Raw genomic sequence first — 21124 nt, forward strand, 5'->3', positions numbered from 1 at the left:
GGTAGAAGCAAGGACCAGTCAGGACACTTGTTTTGGAGAGGACAGGGAGACCAGGGTAACATGGAATGGTTGGTTTCTGAAACTGGTAGAGACTGCTAGAGAGGGTGGTAGTCTTGGTAATGAAGTTACATATACTGTAAGCTAAAGCCCTGAGGAGCTGAAGAGAGGAGGGAGGAGCAGTGACAGGAATGAATTGAGGAATACTTCCATTGTCCATTAATGCTGTAGTCCTGGGGCTTAAACAGGAATGTTGCTATCAGGGCTGTGGAGTCTGAGTCAGAGGAAATTTCAGGTATCTGGAGTCTGAGTCGGAGTCAGAAGTACAAAAAACTGAGGAGTCGGAGTATTTATCTACCGACTCCATTTTTGAACTTGGCATACCAATCACGAGTGATTCTTTCAGCTATAGCACCCACTATATACACAGCACAAACGTTGCGAGCAGCTTCTGCGACCTTAGACCCTTGATTAAAAGCAAAAAGAAGGTGGTGTCGAAAATGCTCATTTCTCTCAACTTGACATTCCATTTTAACGATCTAAAAATTAACCAGTGCTGTGGAGTCAGAGTCAGAGAAAATTTCGGGTACCTGGAGTCGGAGTCTGAAGTACAAAAAACTGAGGAGTCTAACATTTATCTACTGACTCCACAGCCCTGGTTGCTATGACAGGTTCTTGGGGAAGAGGTAAGCTTGTCTGCACCTCTGACTCAGAAGACAGCTGATTTATTTTTTAATTGGATTGAAGTTTTGTGCTGGTATTGTCTTTATTGAAAAGAGCAGCAGACACTTTCAGGGAGTAGGGTAGAGCAATGGAGGTTGTTTTAGGGTAGGTGGTTGTAAGGAACACTGACAAAAGAGGTAAGGGCTGCCATTAGCTAACACACATGCATTAGACTAACCCAGGGCAGGAAGGCCAAGGCATACCTCTACACACCTTCAAAGTTCTTTAAGAGGAAAGCTCCAGCACACTGGTTCCATCAGTGATGTCACCTAGTAGTGAGCCTGAATCTCCCCTTCTTGTCTACAAAGAATGGGTAAATGCACACGTTCATACACCTTGTAGTTGTAGCATGACAGCAGTAATGCTTTTACATTTTGTAAAACCTAATAACTGTTAAGTACCAGTGGGGAAACAACTTTTTCAAATAAAAACTGGTACAATGAAAATGAAGAGCCTGTCACAATGTACACAGATTGCTATACCATTTTTCAAGTAGAACACTAGAATCTAAATGTGTAAGCAATGGGTTGAGTAGGTCTAGAATAGATAAAGAAGGCTGTAGCATCACTTCTACAAAACGTGGAAAACTAAACAAAACCTTTTATTGATAATGGAATGCTTTTAACAGAAACTTGAACTATTTGAACACATTTATTACAAAATCAAGTCGTTTTCACATATCTGAAGCTATACAGTAGCAGCAGGTTAAAAAAAAACAACTAAAGCACTGCAGTCTACAGAATTCACCAATATTGCTGTTTTACATTAAAACAAGAAATCTTTAAAATAATCAGTAGCGGCGTGTAAAGCGAGGGTCAGTAGGTCAGGTCTGTCCTCCAAATCCTCCTGTTTGCATGCCACCTTGAATTATTTGCCCTGGTTGACCCATGGGTATCGATGGGCCCGGGAGTTTCGACCCTGCACAAAACCTCCAAGCCTAGGGGGAAAAAAACCCAAAAACAAGATTTCTTTTAAGTTTCATTGCAGTGTTGTATTTCCAACAGCTGAAGCTTTTTGCAACTACAGCTTCTATCAAAATTAGTTATTTAATATGCAATAGATTTCAGATTATTTTTGTTACTATCAAAGTTCAACAAGACAAACAAACACTGCAAATGTCCTATTTAGGGATCTTCTTTAACTTTAAAGTGGTATCCTGGCTTATAATTAAGAAACTTTAAAATCTGTAGATATTTTGGTGTTCAACCCTGTTTTGGTTTTTTTTTTAATATAAAAAAGTAAATGGCTTTATACAGGTAGACAAAACAAATGTCAACACAAATGCTTCGCAACAGATTTTCACTTAAGACTTTGAAAAACGTGTACAAGTGACCTAAGATTTTCAGCTACAAACCTATGTTGTAAAGGCATATTGCAACTGAAAAAGGATGGCAAAACAGATTTGTTAGATGAGCACAAGATTACAACATGTGAGTAGCAATGCATCCCAAAGTTTCACCCTGGCACAACATCTAACTATGGGCTAGAGATTCACTCAAACTGATTGTGTACCAATTGGTTTGCACTCACTTTCCAACTATGGCTACATTTACTAACCTTCCTCCAGACCCCATCCGATCTGCGCATGCAAATGAGTAAAAAGGCATGTAAATTTCTAAAGGCATCGATTCATGAAACCATTTCATCCAAACCGACTGGCCTTTCCGATCCAAAAAGTTTTGACTGCTGAGGACCAGTCGCTTTACATCCTCGTCGACTATTCCTGCCTAGCAACTGCTGCGTACATGTTAAGAACCCCATTAAAAATACATATTTACCCCACTACAAATCCAAAATATATCTAAACTTTAAATATATGTAAACTTTCATGTACATAAGCGTTAGAAATATTTGTTGGGAATGCGCATAGCGAGCGTGGGAATGAATCTCGGATTTCTAATGCGGATGGCAAAAAAATTGCAGATTAACCCTGTCCTCTCCTTGCGCATTGTACATTTCATATATCAATGCCAAATTAAAAAAATAAAAAAATAACTTTAAGGGCCAGCTATTCCTCCCTCCCAGCTATATTATCGTGTGCATCTGACGTCACGGGGTTGCCTTTGGTTGCTTCGTGCTTCACGGCAGAAAGAGCCTCCTGGGATTTGTAGGCTATATATAACAGTGCGTGATCCCAGCGCATTCAACTGCTGTTAACTGTTGTGCCTTCTAGCAACTTAACAGTTCTTTTTCTGAGAGAAATGGACAGCGTTCGTCGGCTACGCTATCTGCTTCTTTTGAAACATGAGTATGCCGAGAAGATTGGTAAAAACTACAGTTCTTATACTGCATTTTTTACAACAATGCTTTGCAGTAGGTGCATTCGTAGGCCGCCATTGACGTCCGCGATTAAACCCTGTCCCATTTCTACACAGTGAAGTCCTAGAGTTAGCGCATGCGTTATGCGCTTCAAAACCAACAAGGATTCCGTTCGCATGCGTGATCGATGTTACAGCGAGACGCGTGCATGAATGGGGGGTATTTACGATTTGATAATTTGCATGGACAAGCTTAACTGAATCGATCAGCCAAAATGACTAGGAAACGGATAGCACTGATAAAGTTAAAGACCAGTAGAAAATTTTTTAATTGAACAAACAGGGACAACCCTCAGATTATGGAGTAAATTCTTTTTTTTTTATTTATTTATATATTTCAAATTAAATACAAGAATCCTTTTGTAACAGAAATACAGAGCACCATTATTAAGGAATATATATGATTATCATCAAAGAAAAAGTTCAGAAGAAAAAGATAGACATAATAAACTACAAATCATATAAATATTTAGAAGAATATATTCAAAAACTCTTCCTTAGACCACACTATATCCCTGGAGAAACAAGTGAAAAAGATAGAGAGATCTATTCCTATAAGAAAATTAACAAATAAGGCTTTACGCGATATACATAACAGCTATCAACGGTCCAAGTTACAACACCACGAAGATTTACTCCAGACTGGGAACAAGAATCGCAAGGCACCAGATTTCACTTGTGTTTTGAAACACTCACACCTTTCGGGTGCAGTGAAACGCATCATTATGCCAATTGGCAGATCTTAGAACTACACAAGTGCTTTAGAGGCAAGAAACCCATTATTGCCATATCAAGGAATCTTAATCTCAAAGACAAACTGGTGCCTTCTGCCCTTCCTGAAGTGAGGACCAACCAGAATCATCATACAAGACATCAATCTTGCTCCTCATGTTCAGTATGCCAACATTCCCTTGAGGCCACTTGTTTCACACACCCACGTACTGGCAAGAAGTTTAATCTTAATTTTAGCAGCATCTGTAACACTAAGTATGTGATTTACATCATTATTTGTCCTTGCCAATTACTTTATGTTGGCAAAACTAAGAGAAAAATAAAAACAAGAATTATTGAACTTAGAAGCTGCATTTTGAGGGAGATTTTGACAGCACCTTTGGTCCAACATTGGAAAGAACTTGCCCATACCATCAATGACCTCCGTTTCATTGTATTCAAGACTTTCAAATCCAGCTGGAGAGGTGGGGATATAGGTAACATTTTGCTGCAAGCAGAACAGAGAGTGATTTTTGAACTCAATACAACGTCTGCTGGCTTGAACTTGGAGATAGACTACCGTCCCTTCCTATAACAAGTTGACACCGATATATTATTCATTTTTAATTATTACTGTTATTCTTGGAGGATTTTATGTTTTACCTTTATTATATGTTTATATTATTTATTCACTGGATTTCAAAGTGTTATGGCCTATTTTAAACCCATCATTTCTTATCTATTACTGTTCATTCAACACAGCTCTTCTGTGTGATCTATAGATTGCATGACTAATGTAAAATGTCATTTTCTCTACAATTTATCTAAAGGCATAACTGTGTGTATTAGACTAATTTTTATATTATGACATTGGTAAGGGTTTCAATTTTACAATCATGACTATATACACTTTTTAGTGATACACTTTGTCTCCTTTTAAGGTTTATTTATCGGTACAGTGGTGCCTCACACAACGAACTTAATTCGTTCCAGGAGCAAGTTTGTTATGCGAAAAGTTCGTTATGTGAAACGCGTTTTCCCATAACAATACATGTTAAAAAAAATAATTCGTTCTGTAGCATAAAATATGCTAAGATGACATAAAAAAAGATAAATTTTTGGTTATTATTTTTATTTAGATACATCTAAAAACATAATTGTTTTTTAAAACAACACACATTTTTTAAATTTAAAGACAGACTAAGTAGAGTCTAATTTTACAGTGAGAGGGCAGAGTCTCAGCGGCAAAAACTGGGACTTAACTGTTCATTTTTTTTTTTTCTACCGTGTTTCCCCGATGATAAGGCAGGGCCATCAAATAAGACAGCCCCCCCTTTTTAGAAAAAAATGTAAAATAAGGCACCCCCCCCGCAAATAAGCCACCCACCGATACCTGCGCTTACCCGAATCGGGTGGTACGGTGGGTGACTCCGTGTGGTCCCTGGCACTCCCGACACGATCGGGGCAAGAGGGAGCTCAAGCCCTCTTGCCCCCCCGACTCCCCGACACGATCGGGGCAAGAGGGAGCTCAAGCCCTCTTGCCCCCCCGACTCCCCGACACGATCGGGGCAAAAGGGAGCCCAAGCCCTCTTGCCCCGTCGATTCCCCAACTCCCCGACAATATCGGGCCAGGAGGGAGCCCAAGTCCTCCTGGCCACGGCGACCCCCTAACCCCACCCTGCACTACATTACGGGCAGGAGGGATCCCAGGCCCTCCTGCCCTCGACGCAAACCCCCCCTCCCCCCAACGACCGCCCCCCCCCAAGAACCTCCGACCGCCCCCCCAGCCGACCCGCGACCCCCCTGGCCGACCCCCACGACACCCCCAACCCCCTTCCCCGTACCTTTCTGTAGTTGGCCGGACAGACGGGAGCCAAACCCGCCTGTCCGGCAGGCAGCCATCGACGGAATGAGGCCGGATTGGCCCATCCGTCCCAAAGCTCCGCCTACTGGTGGGGCCTAAGGCGCCTGGGCCAATCAGAATAGGCCCGGGAGCCTTAGGTCCCTCCTGGGGGCAGGGCCTGAGGCACATGGTCGGGTTGGGCCCATGTGCCTCAGGCCCCGCCCCCAGGAGGGACCTAAGGCTCCCGGGCCTATTCTGATTGGCCCAGGCGCCTTAGGCCCCACCAGTAGGCGGAGCTTTGGGACGGATGGGCCAATCCGGCCTCATTCCGTCGTTGGCTGCCTGCCGGACAGGCGGGTTTGGCTCCCGTCTGTCCGGCCAACTACAGAAAGGTACGGGGAAGGGGGTTGGGGGTGTCGTGGGGGTCGGCCAGGGGGGTCGCGGGTCGGCTGGGGGGGCGGTCGGAGGTTCTTGGGGGGGGCGGTCGTTGGGGGGAGGGGGGGTTTGCGTCGAGGGCAGGAGGGCCTGGGATCCCTCCTGCCCGTAATGTAGTGCAGGGTGGGGTTAGGGGGTCGCCGTGGCCAGGAGGACTTGGGCTCCCTCCTGGCCCGATATTGTGTGGGGAGTTGGGGAATCGGCGGGGCAAGAGGGCTTGGGCTCCTTTTTGCCCCGATCGTGTCGGGGAGTCGGGGGGGCAAGAGGGAACCAGGCGGAGAGAGGGCAGTTAAGCGCAGTGCCTGCGCGGAAGGATGCAGCTCGGGCGACTTCGTTGTGTGAAACGAAGTTCGTTGTACGGATCAAGACATAAAGTTCGTTGTGCGCAGCGTTCGCTGTGCGAGGCGTCCGTTATGCGAGGCACCACTGTATTTGTTTTAAAATGCTAAGATTCCTGATGTTTGAGATATCACATGATCTTAATATGCTTACTAACCCACAGGTTTTTGTTTTAGCTTTGCATAAATTTGAGATGTCTTTTTACTTTGTTGATTTTATCTTTCTACCTTTTTGTTTTATCTCTCCTTTGATTGTTTTAAATACCCCCATCAATCTACAATTTTTTGTTTTGTTTAGTTTTGCATAGACTTATGTCAGACTCTGGACATGCCCACTAATATGCCATTTTTTTTTAACACAGCGTCCTGTGCATCACTATCTGGCTCCTGTTCTATATCCCCTAAGACACGCCCATCAACCAATAGCTTCCATCCACGCCTCAATCGGGTTTTAAATTCACAGCAGTTTGCGGCACATTTTCTCTCATTTTTGAGACGTCTCACTTTTGGCAGCGACTTTTTTGCATGAATCATACAGGCACTTGGTAAGTTTTATTTTGGATGCTTAGCGATTTAATGTTTATTTCACTTGCTCAGCCGTACGATATACTTTTTTACATCTGTTTTATCTATCTTGTGCTACTTAATTTATTATTTATACACCTCAGAGGTTCAGGTTTTTAATTTATACGCTTGCCGATTCAGTGGTCATTTAACCTGCTAGGCCGCACAGCACAGTTTCTATACTTAACGACTCAGTTATTTTACTTATATGCTCGGTGTTTTAGTGCTCATTTCATCCGTTATGCCGTATAATATATGACTTAACTACTATTTTCTAAGACTGCATAATTCTTTTAATATACCTTTTATTATCTTTTAAGGCTACATAATTTCCATAAAGCACAGTTACTTACCGTAACAGGTGTTATCCAGGGACAGCAGGCAGATATTCTTTACGCATGGGTGACGTCACCGACGGAGCCCCGGTACGGACTTTTTAACTAGAAAGTTCTAGTTGGCCGCACCGCGCATGCGCGAGTGCCTTCCCGCCCGACGGAGGAGTGCGTGGTCCCCAGTTAAGATAAGCCAGCTAAGAAGCCAATCCGGGGAGGTGGGTGGGACGTAAGAATATCTGCCTGCTGTCCCTGGATAACACCTGTTACGGTAAGTAACTGTGCTTTATCCCAGGACAAGCAGGCAGCATATTCTTTCCGCATGGGTGACCTCCAAGCTAACAGAGAGGGAGGAGGGATGGTTGGCCATTAGGAAAATAAATTTTGTAACACAGATTGGCCGAAGTGTCCATCCCGTCTGGAGAAGGCATCCAGACAGTAGTGAGTAGTGAACGTGTGAACTGAGGACCAAGTGGCAGCCTTGCAGATTTCCTCGATGGGCGTGGAACGGAGGAAAGCCACAGAAGCAGCCCAGTTGGAAAGCGTCCGTTTAGAGACAGGACGACCCAGACGGTTAGGATCGAAGGTCAGAAAGAGCTGAGGGGACGAGCGGTGAGCCCTGGTACGATCAAGGTAGTATGCAAGGGCACGATTACAATCCAGCGTGTGCAACGCCTGTTCCCCAGGATGAGAATGGTGTTTAGGAAAAAAGACAGGCAACACAGTGGACTGGTTGAGGTGAAAGGCCGAGACCACCTTGGGAAGGAATTTAGGATGGGTACGCAGAACCACCTTATCATGGTGAAAAACAGTGAACGGTGGATCGGCGACCAGTGCATGCATCTCACTAACCCTCCTGGAAGAGGTGATGGCAATGAGGAAAAGCACCTTCCATGTTAGAAGTTTGAGCGAAGTTGTGGCAAGAGGCTCAAAGGGGGGTTTCATGAGGGCTGATAAAACCACATTCAGGTCCCAGACGACAGGAGGAGGCTTCAGAGGTGGTTTGACATTGAAGAGGCCTCTCATGAACCGGGAAACCAGTGGATGAGCCGTGAGAGATTTTCCGAGGATAGGCTCATGAAACGCAGTGATGGCACTGAGGTGGACTCTGATTGAGGTAGACTTGAGGCCAGCATCGGACAGAGAGAGCAAATAGTCCAGTACAGTCTCCACCGCTAATGAGGTGGGATCGTGATGATGCAGGAGACACCAAGAGGAGAACCTGGTCCACTTCTGACGGTAACATTGGAGGGTGGCCGGTTTCCTGGAGGCATCCAAAATGCGACGGACAGACTGAGACAGATTCTCTGGAGAGGTCAGCCCGAGAGAAACCAAGCTGTCAGGTGGAGCGAAGACAGATTGGGATGCAGTAGAGACTGATGTTGCTGCGTAAGTAGAGTAGGAAACACAGGAAGAGGAATGGGCTCCCTGGAGCTGAGCTGAAGCAGGAGGGAGAACCAGTGTTGGCGAGGCCACCGAGGAGCGATGAGAATCATGGTGGCCCTGTCCCTGCGGAGTTTGGATAACGTCCGCAACATCAGAGGCAGTGGAGGAAAGGCATAGAGGAACCGATCCGTCCAGTCGAGCAGGAATGCATCTGGGGTCAGACGATGAGGAGAGAAGAGTCTGGAACAGAACTGGGGCAGCTGATGGTTGTGAGGCGCTGCAAAGAGGTCCACCTGCGGAGTGCCCCAGCAAGCAAAGATGGAGTGGAGTGTTGAAGGGTCCAGAGTCCACTCGTGAGGTTGAAGGATGCGGCTGAGATTGTCGGCCAGGGAGTTCTGTTCGCCCTGGATATAGACAGCCTTGAGGAAGAGGTTGCGGCCCGTGGCCCAGGTCCAGATGCGGAGAGCCTCCTGACAAAGGAGGCGAGATCCGGTGCCGCCTTGCTTGTTTATGTAGTACATGGCGACTTGATTGTCTGTGCACAGGAGAAGAACCTGAGGGCAGAGAAGGTGCTGGAAGGCCTTGAGAGCATAAAACATGGCTCTGAGTTCCAGGAAATTGATGTGATGTTGACGCTCCAGTGGGGTCCAGAGTCCCTGGGTGCGTAGATCTCCTAGGTGAGCTCCCCACGCATAGGGGGAGGCATCCGTGGTGATGATCATGGAGTGAGGGGGTAGATGAAAGAGCAGACCCCTGGAAAGATTTGACGAGTTCAACCACCATTGAAGAGATTGCTGAAGAGACGATGTCACAGAGATGGGATGAGAAAGAAGATCCGTGGTCTGTGACCATTGGTTGGCGAGAGTCCATTGAGGTGTTCTGAGGTGGAGACGTGCCAGCGGAAGTACATGTACTGTCGAGGCCATGTGACCCAGGAGGACCATCATCTGTCGGGCAGGAATGGAGTGATGCAGGAGCACCTGACGACAGAGGTAGAGCAGGGTCCGTTGACGATCGGAGGGGAGAAATGCCCTCATTAGTGTGGTGTCGAGAACTGCTCCAATGAACTGAAGTCGCTGTGTAGGAAGCAGATGCGACTTGGGGTAGTTGAGCTCGAACCCCAGGAGATGGAGGAGAGAGATGGTGTGATGAGTGGCTTGTAGCACAAGCGGCGATGTAGGAGCTTTCACCAACCAATCGTCCAAGTAGGGGAACACCTGGAGGTTGTGAGACCTGAGGAAGGCCGCCACCACAATAAGGCACTTGGTGAACACCCTGGGCGATGAAGCGAGGCTAAAAGGTAGCACTTTGTACTGATAGTGACGGTGCTGTATCTGAAACCGTAGGTAGCGACGTGAAGGCGGACTGATGGGGATGTGAGTGTAGGCCTCTTTGAGGTCCAGGGAACATAGCCAGTCGTGGTGAGATAGAAGAGGGTACAGCATTCTGAACTTCTCCTTGACCAGACATTTGTTGAGGTCCCTGAGATCGAGGATGGGACGAAGGTCTCCTGTCTTTTTGGGAACCAGGAAGTAGCGGGAGTAGAATCCCTGACCCCTTTGGGCCGGAGGCACTTCTTCGATGGCATTGAGAAGAAGGAGGGATTGGACCTCCCTCAGGAGGAGGGGGGTTTGGGAGAAGTGAGAAGCAGACTCTACGGGAGGATTGTCTGGTGGAAGAGTCTGGAAGTTGAGAGAGTAGCCGTGGCAGATGATGTTGAGGACCCATTGGTCTGATGTAATAACCTCCCAACAGCTGAGGAAGATTTGGAGACGGCCTCCGATTGGTTGAGGAAGAGGCAACGAGGGAGGGAGACTGGCTATGCCCTGGAGAGATGAGTCAAAAGGGCTGGGGGGGTTTCGAAGGAGGGAGAGGCTTGGCAGGCTGAGTAGACTGAGAACGAGCCCGAGTGTGTTGATGTTGCTGACAGGGCCGCCGAGGTTGTTGTGAAGGCGGATTGAGGGGTCTGGCAGAGAACCTGCGCTGATACGAGGACTGTGGTCTGTAAGGACGAGCAGGTGGAGCCTTTTTCTTAGGTTTAATAAGGGTGTCCCACCTGGTCTCGTGGGCGGAGAGCTTCTGGGTGGTTGAATCTAAGGACTCCCCAAAGAGTTCATCCCCAAGACAGGGAGCGTTGGCTAGGCGGTCTTGGTGGTTGATGTCCAAATCGGATACCCTCAACCAGGCCAGGCGGCGCATGGCAACGGCCATGGCAGATGCACGGGAGGTCAGCTCAAAGGAGTCATAAATAGAGCGCACCATAAATTTTCGCAGTTGAAGGAGGCTGGAAATTTGCTGTTGGAAGAGCGGAACTTTGCGCTCCGGGATATATTTTTGAAGGGCGGACAGTTGTTGCACCAGGTGTTTCATGTAAAATGAGAAATGAAATGTGTAATTGTTCGCCCTGTTGGCCAGCATAGCGTTTTGATAAAGGCGCTTGCCAAACTTGTCCATCGTTTTGCCTTCTCTGCCAGGAGGGGTGGAGGCATAAACACTGGAGCCCTGAGTTTTCTTCAAGGTAGACTCAACTAGGAGAGACTCATGGGGCAGCTCCCCACGCATAGGGGGAGGCATCCGTGGTGATGATCATGGAGTGAGGGGGTAGATGAAAGAGCAGACCCCTGGAAAGATTTGACGAGTTCAACCACCATTGAAGAGATTGCTGAAGAGACGATGTCACAGAGATGGGATGAGAAAGAAGATCCGTGGTCTGTGACCATTGGTTGGCGAGAGTCCATTGAGGTGTTCTGAGGTGGAGACGTGCCAGCGGAAGTACATGTACTGTCGAGGCCATGTGACCCAGGAGGACCATCATCTGTCGGGCAGGAATGGAGGTTTGTCAAAACCTTGGATCGGGATGACCCTGTAAAGGCTATCCAGCTTACGGGGGGCCCTGGGAACGGTGAGTGGTTTCTCCCAGTTCTTATAAAAAGTTTCCCGCAGTATGTCATGTACGGGTAACTTGAGAAACTCCTTGGGAGGCTGTTCAAAATCCAAGGCCTCCAGAAAGGCCTGGGATTTTTTGGAGTCAGACTCTAGAGGGAAAAAACGCGAGCGGGAAGGCAAAAAGGTGGATTCAACGATTGTTGAGAATACACGCGTCTTCTTCGCTCCGCGGAAACGAAGAAACTGGGGACCACGCACTCCTCCGTCGGGCGGGAAGGCACTCGCGCATGCGCGGTGCGGCCAACTAGAACTTTCTAGTTAAAAAGGTCCGTACCGGGGCTCCGTCGGTGACGTCACCCATGCATAAAGAATATGCTGCCTGCTTGTCCTGGGATAATACATTTTATTATATGGCTCGCCGAACAAATCAATAATTTAATGACACTTTTATCCTGTTGGTTTTTTCATATATTTTTTTCAGCTGCTTGTTTTTTTTAGACACAGCATTGACCATTTTCATGTTCCATCATGCATATTTTTGTTTGTTCCCAAGACCGTTCATTTTTACATTTATGAGCTGATATTACAATTTGTGGTTATTTAATACTTTTTTGTTTCCCTCAATCATCTGCTCCCAGCGTTTATCATATATATTTCTCATTAGTTTTCATTGTCATCATGTGTGCTCTTGTTTTCCCCATACGATTACTTTGTCCCCTTTTTATTTTATTTTGCGTGTGATACTCATACTACTTTTTTTTAGCAGATTTAGCTCCCCTTTTTAAATTTCTCCCTTATTTTTATCACACTTCCTTAGGCACTTATTTTACTATATATATATATATATATATATATATATATATATATATATATATCTCATTAAAGAGCTTTGATTTTAACTGGAGGTGTTCATATATTCATATGACGTTATGTTTTTCATGCTAGTTGTTACCTTTATTCTTTGCGGTACATTTTATACCTTATTTACCATGGAGGTGTGTTTTCATTATAAATCAATATCCAGGGGTGTCTATATATTTGCACCTCCTTATACAGAGGTTTACCCACTGATTTTGTGTCACTTACTTTAGATTCTTATTTTTATCTTCATTTTTCATTTATTTTGATTGAGCATGTTTTTATTCACTAAATTTGCATGTTTTTTTCCACTTTTAGTGTATCATTACTGATTTATTTATTTTTGTGTCATACACATTATATATCTAATCATTATGTCACATCATTACTTTTTTGGCATGACACGACAACACCACTTTGTTATCTCACATAGAAATTTTAAATATTGTTCACATTATCTCAGCATTGTATTTATATTCATTAGGACCCCTGACGAAGGTGTGTTGTCCAAAACCTGGACCGTGTCGGGTCCCTTGTCTGATAAAAAGGTTTTATATTACTGCATTTTAACTTTGGTACAATAAATATTTGCCTGCATCTTGTACACAGCCTGCAGTTTTTGTTTGGCTTTTCCTGTTTTGGTGGATTTTATTGCAAGTTTTCGTTGGATTTTTCTCTTATTGTTCAAGGCAGAAAGAGCCTCCTGGGATTTGTAGGCTGTATATAACAGCGCGTGATCCCAGCGCATTCAACTGCTGTTAACTGTTGTGCCTTCTAGCAACTTAACAATTCTTTTCCTGAGTGAAATTGACAGCATTCGTCGGCTACGCTATCTGCTTTTTTTGGAACACGAGTATGCCGAAGAGATTGGTAAAAAACTACAGATTTTATATTGCATTTTTTACGACAACAATGCTTTGCAGTAGGTGCATTTGGAGGCCGCCAATGACGTCCGCGATTAAACCCTGTCCCATTTCTACGCAGTGAAGTCCTAGAGAGCTAGCGCATGCGTTATGCGCTTCAAAACCAACAAGGATTCAGTGCGCATGCGTGATCGATGTTGCAGCGAGACGCGTGCACAAATGGGGGGGTATTTATGATTTGATAATTTGCATGGACAAGCTTTACCGAATTGATCAGCCAGAATGACTAGGAAACGGATAGCATTGATAAAGTTAAAAAGACATGTAGAAAATTTTTTAATTGAACAAACAGGGACAACCCTCACATTATGGAGTAAATTTTCCCATTCTGGGATTTTTTTTTTATCTATTTATATATTTCAAATTAAATATAAGAATCCTCTTGTAACAGAAATACAGAGGACCATTATTAAGGAATATATATGATCATCATAAAAAAAAAGTTCAGAAGAAAAAGGTAGACATAATAAACTACAAATCATATAAATATTAGAAGAATATTCATAAACTCTTCCTTAGACCACACTATATCCCTGGAGAAACAAGTGGAAAAAGATAGAGAGATCTATTCATAAGGGACTTGACCCGAGGGCTTCAGGGAAAAGTAGCGCTGTTTGCCGACGACGCCAAACTGTGTAATATAGTAGGTGAAAGCGATCTCACGGATGGTATGGCGCAGGATCTGATCAAGTTGGAAAACTGGTCCTCAACATGGCAGCTGGGCTTCAACGCAAAGAAGTGTAAGGTGATGCATTTCGGCAGCAGAAATCCATGCAAAACATACACCTTGAATGGAGAAACACTAGCTATGACCTCAGAAGAACGGGACTTGGGAGTAATCATCAGTGCAGACATGAAGGCTGCTAAACAAGTAGAGAAAGCCTCATCCAAGGCAAGGCGGATGATGGGATGTATCAATAGAAGCTTCGTCAGCCGTAAACCTGAAGTCATAATGCCACTGTACAGAACCATGGTGAGACCTCATCTGGAGTACTGTGTGCAATTCTGGAGGCCACATTACCGTAAAGATGTACTTCGAGCTGAGTCAGTCCAGCGAATGGCCACTAGGATGGTCTCCGGACTCAAGGGTCTCTCATACGAGGAAAGACTGGGCAAGTTGCAGCTCTACTCTCTGGAGGAGCGCAGGAAGAGGGGTGACATGATTGAGACATTTAAGTACGTCACAGGTCGTGTCGAGGTGGAAAATGACATATTCTTTCCTAAGTGACCTTCAGTCACAAGGGGGCACCCGCTCAAACTGAGAGGAGGGAGATTTGGTGGTGACACCAGGAAGTATTTCTTTACAGAAAGGGTGGTGGATCACTGGAACAAACTACCGGTGCAGGTGATCAAGGCCACTAGCGTACTCGACTTTAAGAATAAATGGGACATCCACGTGGGTCGAGCAGCACTCTGACTTAATGGGGTGGGACAGTAGAGTGGGCAGACTTGATGGGCTGTAGCCCTTTTCTGCCGTCATCTTTCTATGTTTCTGTTTCTATTCCTATAAGAAAATTAACAACAAATAAGGCTTTACGTGATATAAACCGGCCTTCCCTTCTTTCTTTTACAGCTCTAATACTATTGCATTAATTTCTTTGCATCCAAAAAGGTTCGAAGTTGCTCCGGCCAAAAAAAAATACATATTTTGTACTAACATATTTTAACTGGCATTTTCATGGGTAAGATAACAAGAAATTTGCTCCCATTTTTACAGCTTCTTCCCTCATAGCTAAGAATAACTTTCTGCAGTCCTGTGTTAATTTTATAACATCAGGGAAAAATTCTAATTTTTTGACCCATAAAAAGACTATGGGGAAATTGAAAAAAGGCCTTCATAATTAAATTCAGGTCCTGCTCAAAAACCAATGAAATGACCAAAGTTCCTCGATATTCGATTGCCTCCTGGAAATTTTCTAATAAATCAGTCAAATTATTCAGGTCAATTTGTTGTTCCATTTCTTTTTGTTTCTCTTGTAAGTTCTCTCTTTTTTGGTAGATAATACAGTTTATTTATCATTTCAGAGGTAAATTTTATATTTTCCATCAAATATTTTTTGAACAAATCTGAAGGATTAGTTAATTGTATTTAGGAAAGTTTAATATCCGAAAATTAAGCCTCCTATTGTGATTCTCCAATTGTTCAATTTTCTTCTGAAAAAGGACTATCTGACAACAGTAGCTGAAATTTTCTGAAGAAAGGAGATCGCCTTAGTTATCTGGTCAAACTTAGTCAGTTTCAGTCTTACTATTTTGTACAGATATAGTAAGGTCATCCAATTTACTTACAATTTTTGAGAATTGTCCAGATTAGGTCGCTGCAGTTTCTAATTTTTGGAGCATTCTCCAAATGTTAGGCAAAGTTGCCAGCGAGGAGTCTGTTCCTTCCGTTCCTCCACTCAATGTCATCTTGGCTCCATGAGCTGCGTGGGATCCTCCTCCAGTTGGCGTCTGACACATCTGGTCTTCAGCATTCCCATCCTCAAGACAACTCTGAGCCGGGTTAGGCAGTAAACGAGCTGCAGGGGGGGAGAGAGATGTTTCTAACCCCAAGGCTCCGATGTCTCCCTTCACCAGAGCAACCACCGGGATGTTCCCCCTCTCTCTCTGGCTGGTGTGCTTGTCAGGAGCCGATCCAACAAGGACTGCCCGGTTGTAGAAGGCTCCAATCGGACGGACCCCTTGCGTTTCGTATGCCGCATAGTATTCTCACTAGGAGAAAAAAATTGAAACGCTGGCAAAAAAAATTGCTCAGGCTGAGGAATCGCAAGGTATGTGGAGCTCAAATTCCTGATTGCTACCACGCCGCCGCTATCTTGTCTCTCCTGGGATTTCTTCTAAGAGAAAGAAAACTTCTTTTCTCTTACTCCTAATAAGGTCACCGGGTTGAACCTATCCTCCTACCATTACTAAAAACATTCATTTATTACCTATTACTTATTCCTTCAATTCATAAATCTCACTACCTAATCTTAATTCATTCTCCAGTTACGTTATATCTCTCATGAATAGGAGTTTTCTATTTTTTAAAGACTACAATTCATTTCAACACTCAAAACCGACAGAAGAACTATGCTGTAATAGTAAAGTGCACTGATGCTTTAAAGTGCTTCATAAAAAGTGCTCATGTGCTATAAATACTTAAGTTAATTCAATACTTCTCAACTCTTAGAGTACCTAGCTTTTTGCTCTTTTTGAAACCAGGGCTGCTGCTTGTATTTTCAATCTTCAGACGAGGCCAGCGTTTCACGGGATAAAAATTGTATTCCTGCTGCATCATGGATGTCTCATAGTTTTTCCAAACTGACTGCACACTAATGCATTGTAGTCTTTTTAAAATACGAAAACCCCTATTCATGAGAGATTAGCATGCCTTGAACGTCCAGAGCCGTGGCCAGACCAAAGGAAGTGCACAGAACTGATAGTGTTTCCCCACGATTGCAAAGCGCAGGAAGCGAAGATGGGAGGTCCAAATAGGAATGTATAAGTAGGCCTCTGACAGATCCAGAGAGGTCAGAAACTGCCCTGGATGAACCGTCAGAATCAGTTTCAATGTGGAAGGAAAGCACCTGAAGAGCCCTGTTGACCCCTTCAAATCCAGTATGTGTTGAAAAGTCCCTTTCTTTGGCACCACAAAGTAAATCGAGTACCAACCTGTGCCCCACTCCCGCAGGGGAACTGGAACCACTGTGTGTAGATCTAACAATCTTTGAAGGGTGTGGCGAAAGGCCTGCTGCTTCTACGCCACCTGCGAGGGAGAAGCAAGAAACCGGTCTGGCAAGAAACAGGCGAACTACAGGGCATAGCCGTCCCGAATCACCTCCAGAACCTACTGATTGGACGTGATGTCTGCCCACTTTGGATAAAAATCCCTCAGCTGGGCGCCCACCAGAACCAAGACAGGTGACGGCAAGGAGTCATTGGGCAGGACAGGTGGCAGGGGACCTGGTGGTGGTGCTACCCACACCCTGTCGGGCCCCACAAAAAGACTGCATGTGCTAGAAGAACCTGCCTCTAGAGAGCCCAGGGGACTGAAAAGAGGCAGCCCCTCGACCAGGGCGGAAATCACACCCATGCTCAGCGCCACCTCGAGAAAGCGGTCTAGGCCTATCCTCAGGCAAACAAGGCATTTTAGAATCAGTAAGAGTCTGAACCAACCTGTCCAGGTCCTCACCAAACAAGAAAAAGCCTTTAAAAGGAAACTTTGTTAATTTAGCTTTGGACATTGCATCTGCTGACCAAGCGTGAAGCCACAAGGTATGGCGAGCTGCCACTGCAAATGCCAACAACTTGGCAGAAACTTGCAAGAGGTTATACATGGCATCTGATAAATAAGAAGCACCCAATTCAATCTTTGCCACCTCACGCTTGAGCAATTCTCAATCCTCACATTTACAGTCAAGCATGTTTGGCCCAGCGAAAACACACCCAAGCCACTAGGCCACTACACACCGCCGCCTGGACTGCCAGAGCTGTCACATCAAAACTCTGTTTAAGGAGGGACTCCAACTTATACTCCTCCGGGTCCTTCAAGGCTGCAACTCCCTCAACAGACACGGTATGCCTCTTAGAGATGGCCGAGACCACCGCATCCACCACAGGCGACTTCAGAGTGTCTCTATCTCCCTCAGGGATGGGATAAAGTAGCTTCCGGCACCTGCCACTGAGTGAGCATAATATTCCAAATATCCTGATGCATAGGAAAAGAGCGGGAAGCTGAGCAGATCCCCTTAAGCAAGGGGTCCACCATATGTGGGGGGGTCCACCATACGTGGGGGCTCTGACTGTGTCCTCAAAGTGCAAAACCGAGGAGACTTGAATGATTAGCTTATGAAGCTCGTCCCGCTGAAAAATGCGCACCACAAATGTATCTTTGCCAGATGGGGGGAGGGGGGGATGGGGGTGCTCAAACCCCTCGCTGGCGGAATCCGACCCCCCCAAGGGGATCCTGGAAATCTCCCCAAGGGTTCAGGTCCTCCTCAAGTACATCTTGCTTCTCTGGGCAAATATCCTCATCAAAAGACCCTCGGGCGTTTGGATGAGAGAGAAGTAGAGGGGGCAAAACCACCGTTGTTTAGGGCCGCACAGGGGAAAGACGTCGGGGTCAAACCCCCCCGAGTGGACACGGAACCTCCTGCCGCCAGCACATAAGCTTTACAAAGTGCTAACAAATTCAAGGGGAAAGATCCCCGGCAGCCCCAAGGGACTCTGCCATACCTTGCCCCTGTATTTCCAGAACAGGGGGAAGGTCACCCGAGGTAACAGATGGAGGAGGTTCCCTCCAAAATTGGATCAGAAACTGCTAAAATCGGAGCTCCTGCAGCCTGCTGCGTCTGAAATGCCTGGGACTTTTGACGCTGAGGCACCGATGCGAAAAGGGAATCCCCAGCCGCTCCGGTGGCAAGGGAATCCTTTTCTCCCTAACCGTTGGTAGCTGGGGAACCCTCCGCATGGGCATCAGGGGAAGCCCAGGCTTCCCCATGATCCGAAGCCGACTTATGAGGCACTATCAGCGGGGCATCCTGGCTGCTGGCATCTGCTGCCGATGAAGCTGCCCCACTGCTCCGACCTGCAGACCGGCGATCTCCATTGATCACTACCCTATGTCGCCTTCCACTCAACCGGGCTGGGTCACGAACTGGTTGAGTGGAAGGCGACAGAGGGTAGTGATCAATGGAGATCGAAGGTTCTGTTCTTGGGCCTGTTCTTTTTAACATTTTTATAAATGATATTGCTGAAGGGTTGTCGGGTAAGATTTGCCTCTTTATGGATGATGCCAAAAATCTGCAATAGAGTAGACACACTGGATGGTGTGAACAAAATGAAGAAAGACCTGGCGAAATTTAAAGAATGGCCTGAAATTTGACAGCTAAAAATTAATGCTAAGAAATGCATGGTCATGCATTTGGGCTGCAAAAACCCGAGGGAACAGTACAGTTTAGGGGATGAAGAACTTATGTGCACGATGGAACAGCGGGACTTGGGTGTGATTGTTATGTGATGATCTTAAGGTGGCCAAACAGGTTGAAAAGGTGACGGCGAAAGCTAGAGGGATGCTAGGCTGCATAGGGAGAGGTATGGCCAGTAAGAAAAAAGAAGTATTGATGCCTCTGTATAAGACTCTGGTGAGACCTCATTTAGAATAGTGTACAATTCTAGAGTCCGCACCCACAAAAAGGTATAAAAAGGATGGAATCGGTCCAGAGGAAGGCTACTAAAATGGTGTGTGGTCTTCGTGATAAGGCGTATGGGGACAGACTTAAAGATCTCAATCTGTATACTTTGGAGGAAAGGCGGTAGAGGGGAGATATGATAGACAAGTTTAAATACCTACATAATATAAATGCATAAGAGTTAAGACTCTCATTTGAAAGGAAACTCTGCAATGATAGGGCATAGGATGAAGTTAAGAGGTGATGGGCTCCGGAGTAATCTGAGGAAATTTTTTTTTTTTTTTTACAGAAAGGGTGGTAGATGCATGGAACAGTCTCCCAGAAGAGGTAGTTGGAACAGAGACTGTGTCTGAATTCAAGAGGGCCTGGGATAGGCACGTGGGATCTCTCAGAGAGAGAAAGATAATGGTTACTGTGGATGGGCAGACTAGATGGGCCATTTGACCTTTATCTGCCGTCATGTTTCTATGTTCTAAGATCAACATGTCTGAGTCTCACTGTGTCTGGGTAGGTAGAACAAGAGGAATATTAGTCATATATAAAATAGGAAGAAATGTAAATAGAATGAAAACTAGATAGGCAAGCTAAGATCAACATGTCTAAAAAAAGAAAAAAAAATGTAGCAAGCTATATAACCAGTTTCAGAATTAAAATCTGGGCAAATGAGGGAAGTCTGTACCCACATACATGTCACCTCTTTAAAGCAGATATAAAATATGCATATGAAAAAACAAGGGTTGGGTTTGGGTTTTTTTTTTGGGGGGGGGGGTGTCTTTTACTGTCACTGAAGCGGCATCTATATTTTCAAACATTTGCCTGTGTAAAATTTCTGAAAATGTCCCATATCGTTTAGTAAAGAGAAATTAGGTTCTTGCCTGCTAATTTTCATTCTTTTAGTCCCTCCAGACCAGCACAGACAGATGGGTTTATGCTCCTCTACCAGCAGGTGGTGGAGACAGAACACCTTGAATTCTTACAGTACAAGTGGGCTGTACAAGTGGGCTGTGCAGTCCATCATAGAATAAGCCTGACAAATAGCCAAGCAGGAACTCAAAACTATAAGCTTAACTTGTGAAATTTTTTTTCATTGAGCAATTAACAGTGCAAAACCAAGCATGACTGTTAGAAAAGGATCAGAACAGACAACCAGAACTGCCCACTTCGCCAGCTACATCAGATGACGCTGCTCCAAAATTACTATTTATACTCCCCAGAAAAAAGCAAAAGCAAAAGCAAAAAGAAATCTTGAGATCGCAGTCCCAAGAATAAAATAACTTCATATAAGCACGCACAAAAACACAAGGTGGGTTCTGTGCCTATCTGGAGGGACTAAAAGAAAATTAGCAACCTAATTTTTCTTTCATCGTTTCGCCAGACTAGCACAGATGGATGGGATGTACCAAAGCAGTACCCATCATGGATGGGACACCCAAATGGCCGCCACAAGAGCGCACTTACCAAAAACAGTGTCCCGACGTGCCTGAACATCCACCTGGTAGTGGCAGAAAATAATGCGAAGACCACCAAACCGTAACCTTAAAGATATCTACCAGGACACAAGAGAGGATTCAGCCCAAGAAGCTGCCTGACCCCGAGTGGAATGAGCTTTGAGACAATCTGGAACAGGTTTCTTTTGA

At 45.2% G+C, this 21124-nt stretch overlaps 1 protein-coding gene across 4 annotated transcripts in view; it reads right to left on the reverse strand.

Moving 5' to 3' along the window:
- Positions 1-1300: 1300 nt before the first annotated feature.
- Positions 1301-21124, reverse strand: part of LOC117365648 (scaffold attachment factor B2-like) — a 265886-nt gene continuing 246062 nt past the window's right edge. For all 4 annotated transcript variants that reach the window (XM_033956261.1, XM_033956262.1, XM_033956259.1 and 1 more), the window contains one exon: positions 1301-1657. In XM_033956261.1, coding sequence (XP_033812152.1) covers positions 1544-1657 — 114 coding nt within the window. In that variant the 3' untranslated portion in view covers positions 1301-1543. The remainder of the gene's footprint in view (positions 1658-21124) is intronic.

The sequence above is a fragment of the Geotrypetes seraphini genome, chromosome 8 (assembly GCF_902459505.1).
Source record: "Geotrypetes seraphini chromosome 8, aGeoSer1.1, whole genome shotgun sequence".
Classification (NCBI taxonomy): domain Eukaryota; kingdom Metazoa; phylum Chordata; class Amphibia; order Gymnophiona; family Dermophiidae; genus Geotrypetes; species Geotrypetes seraphini.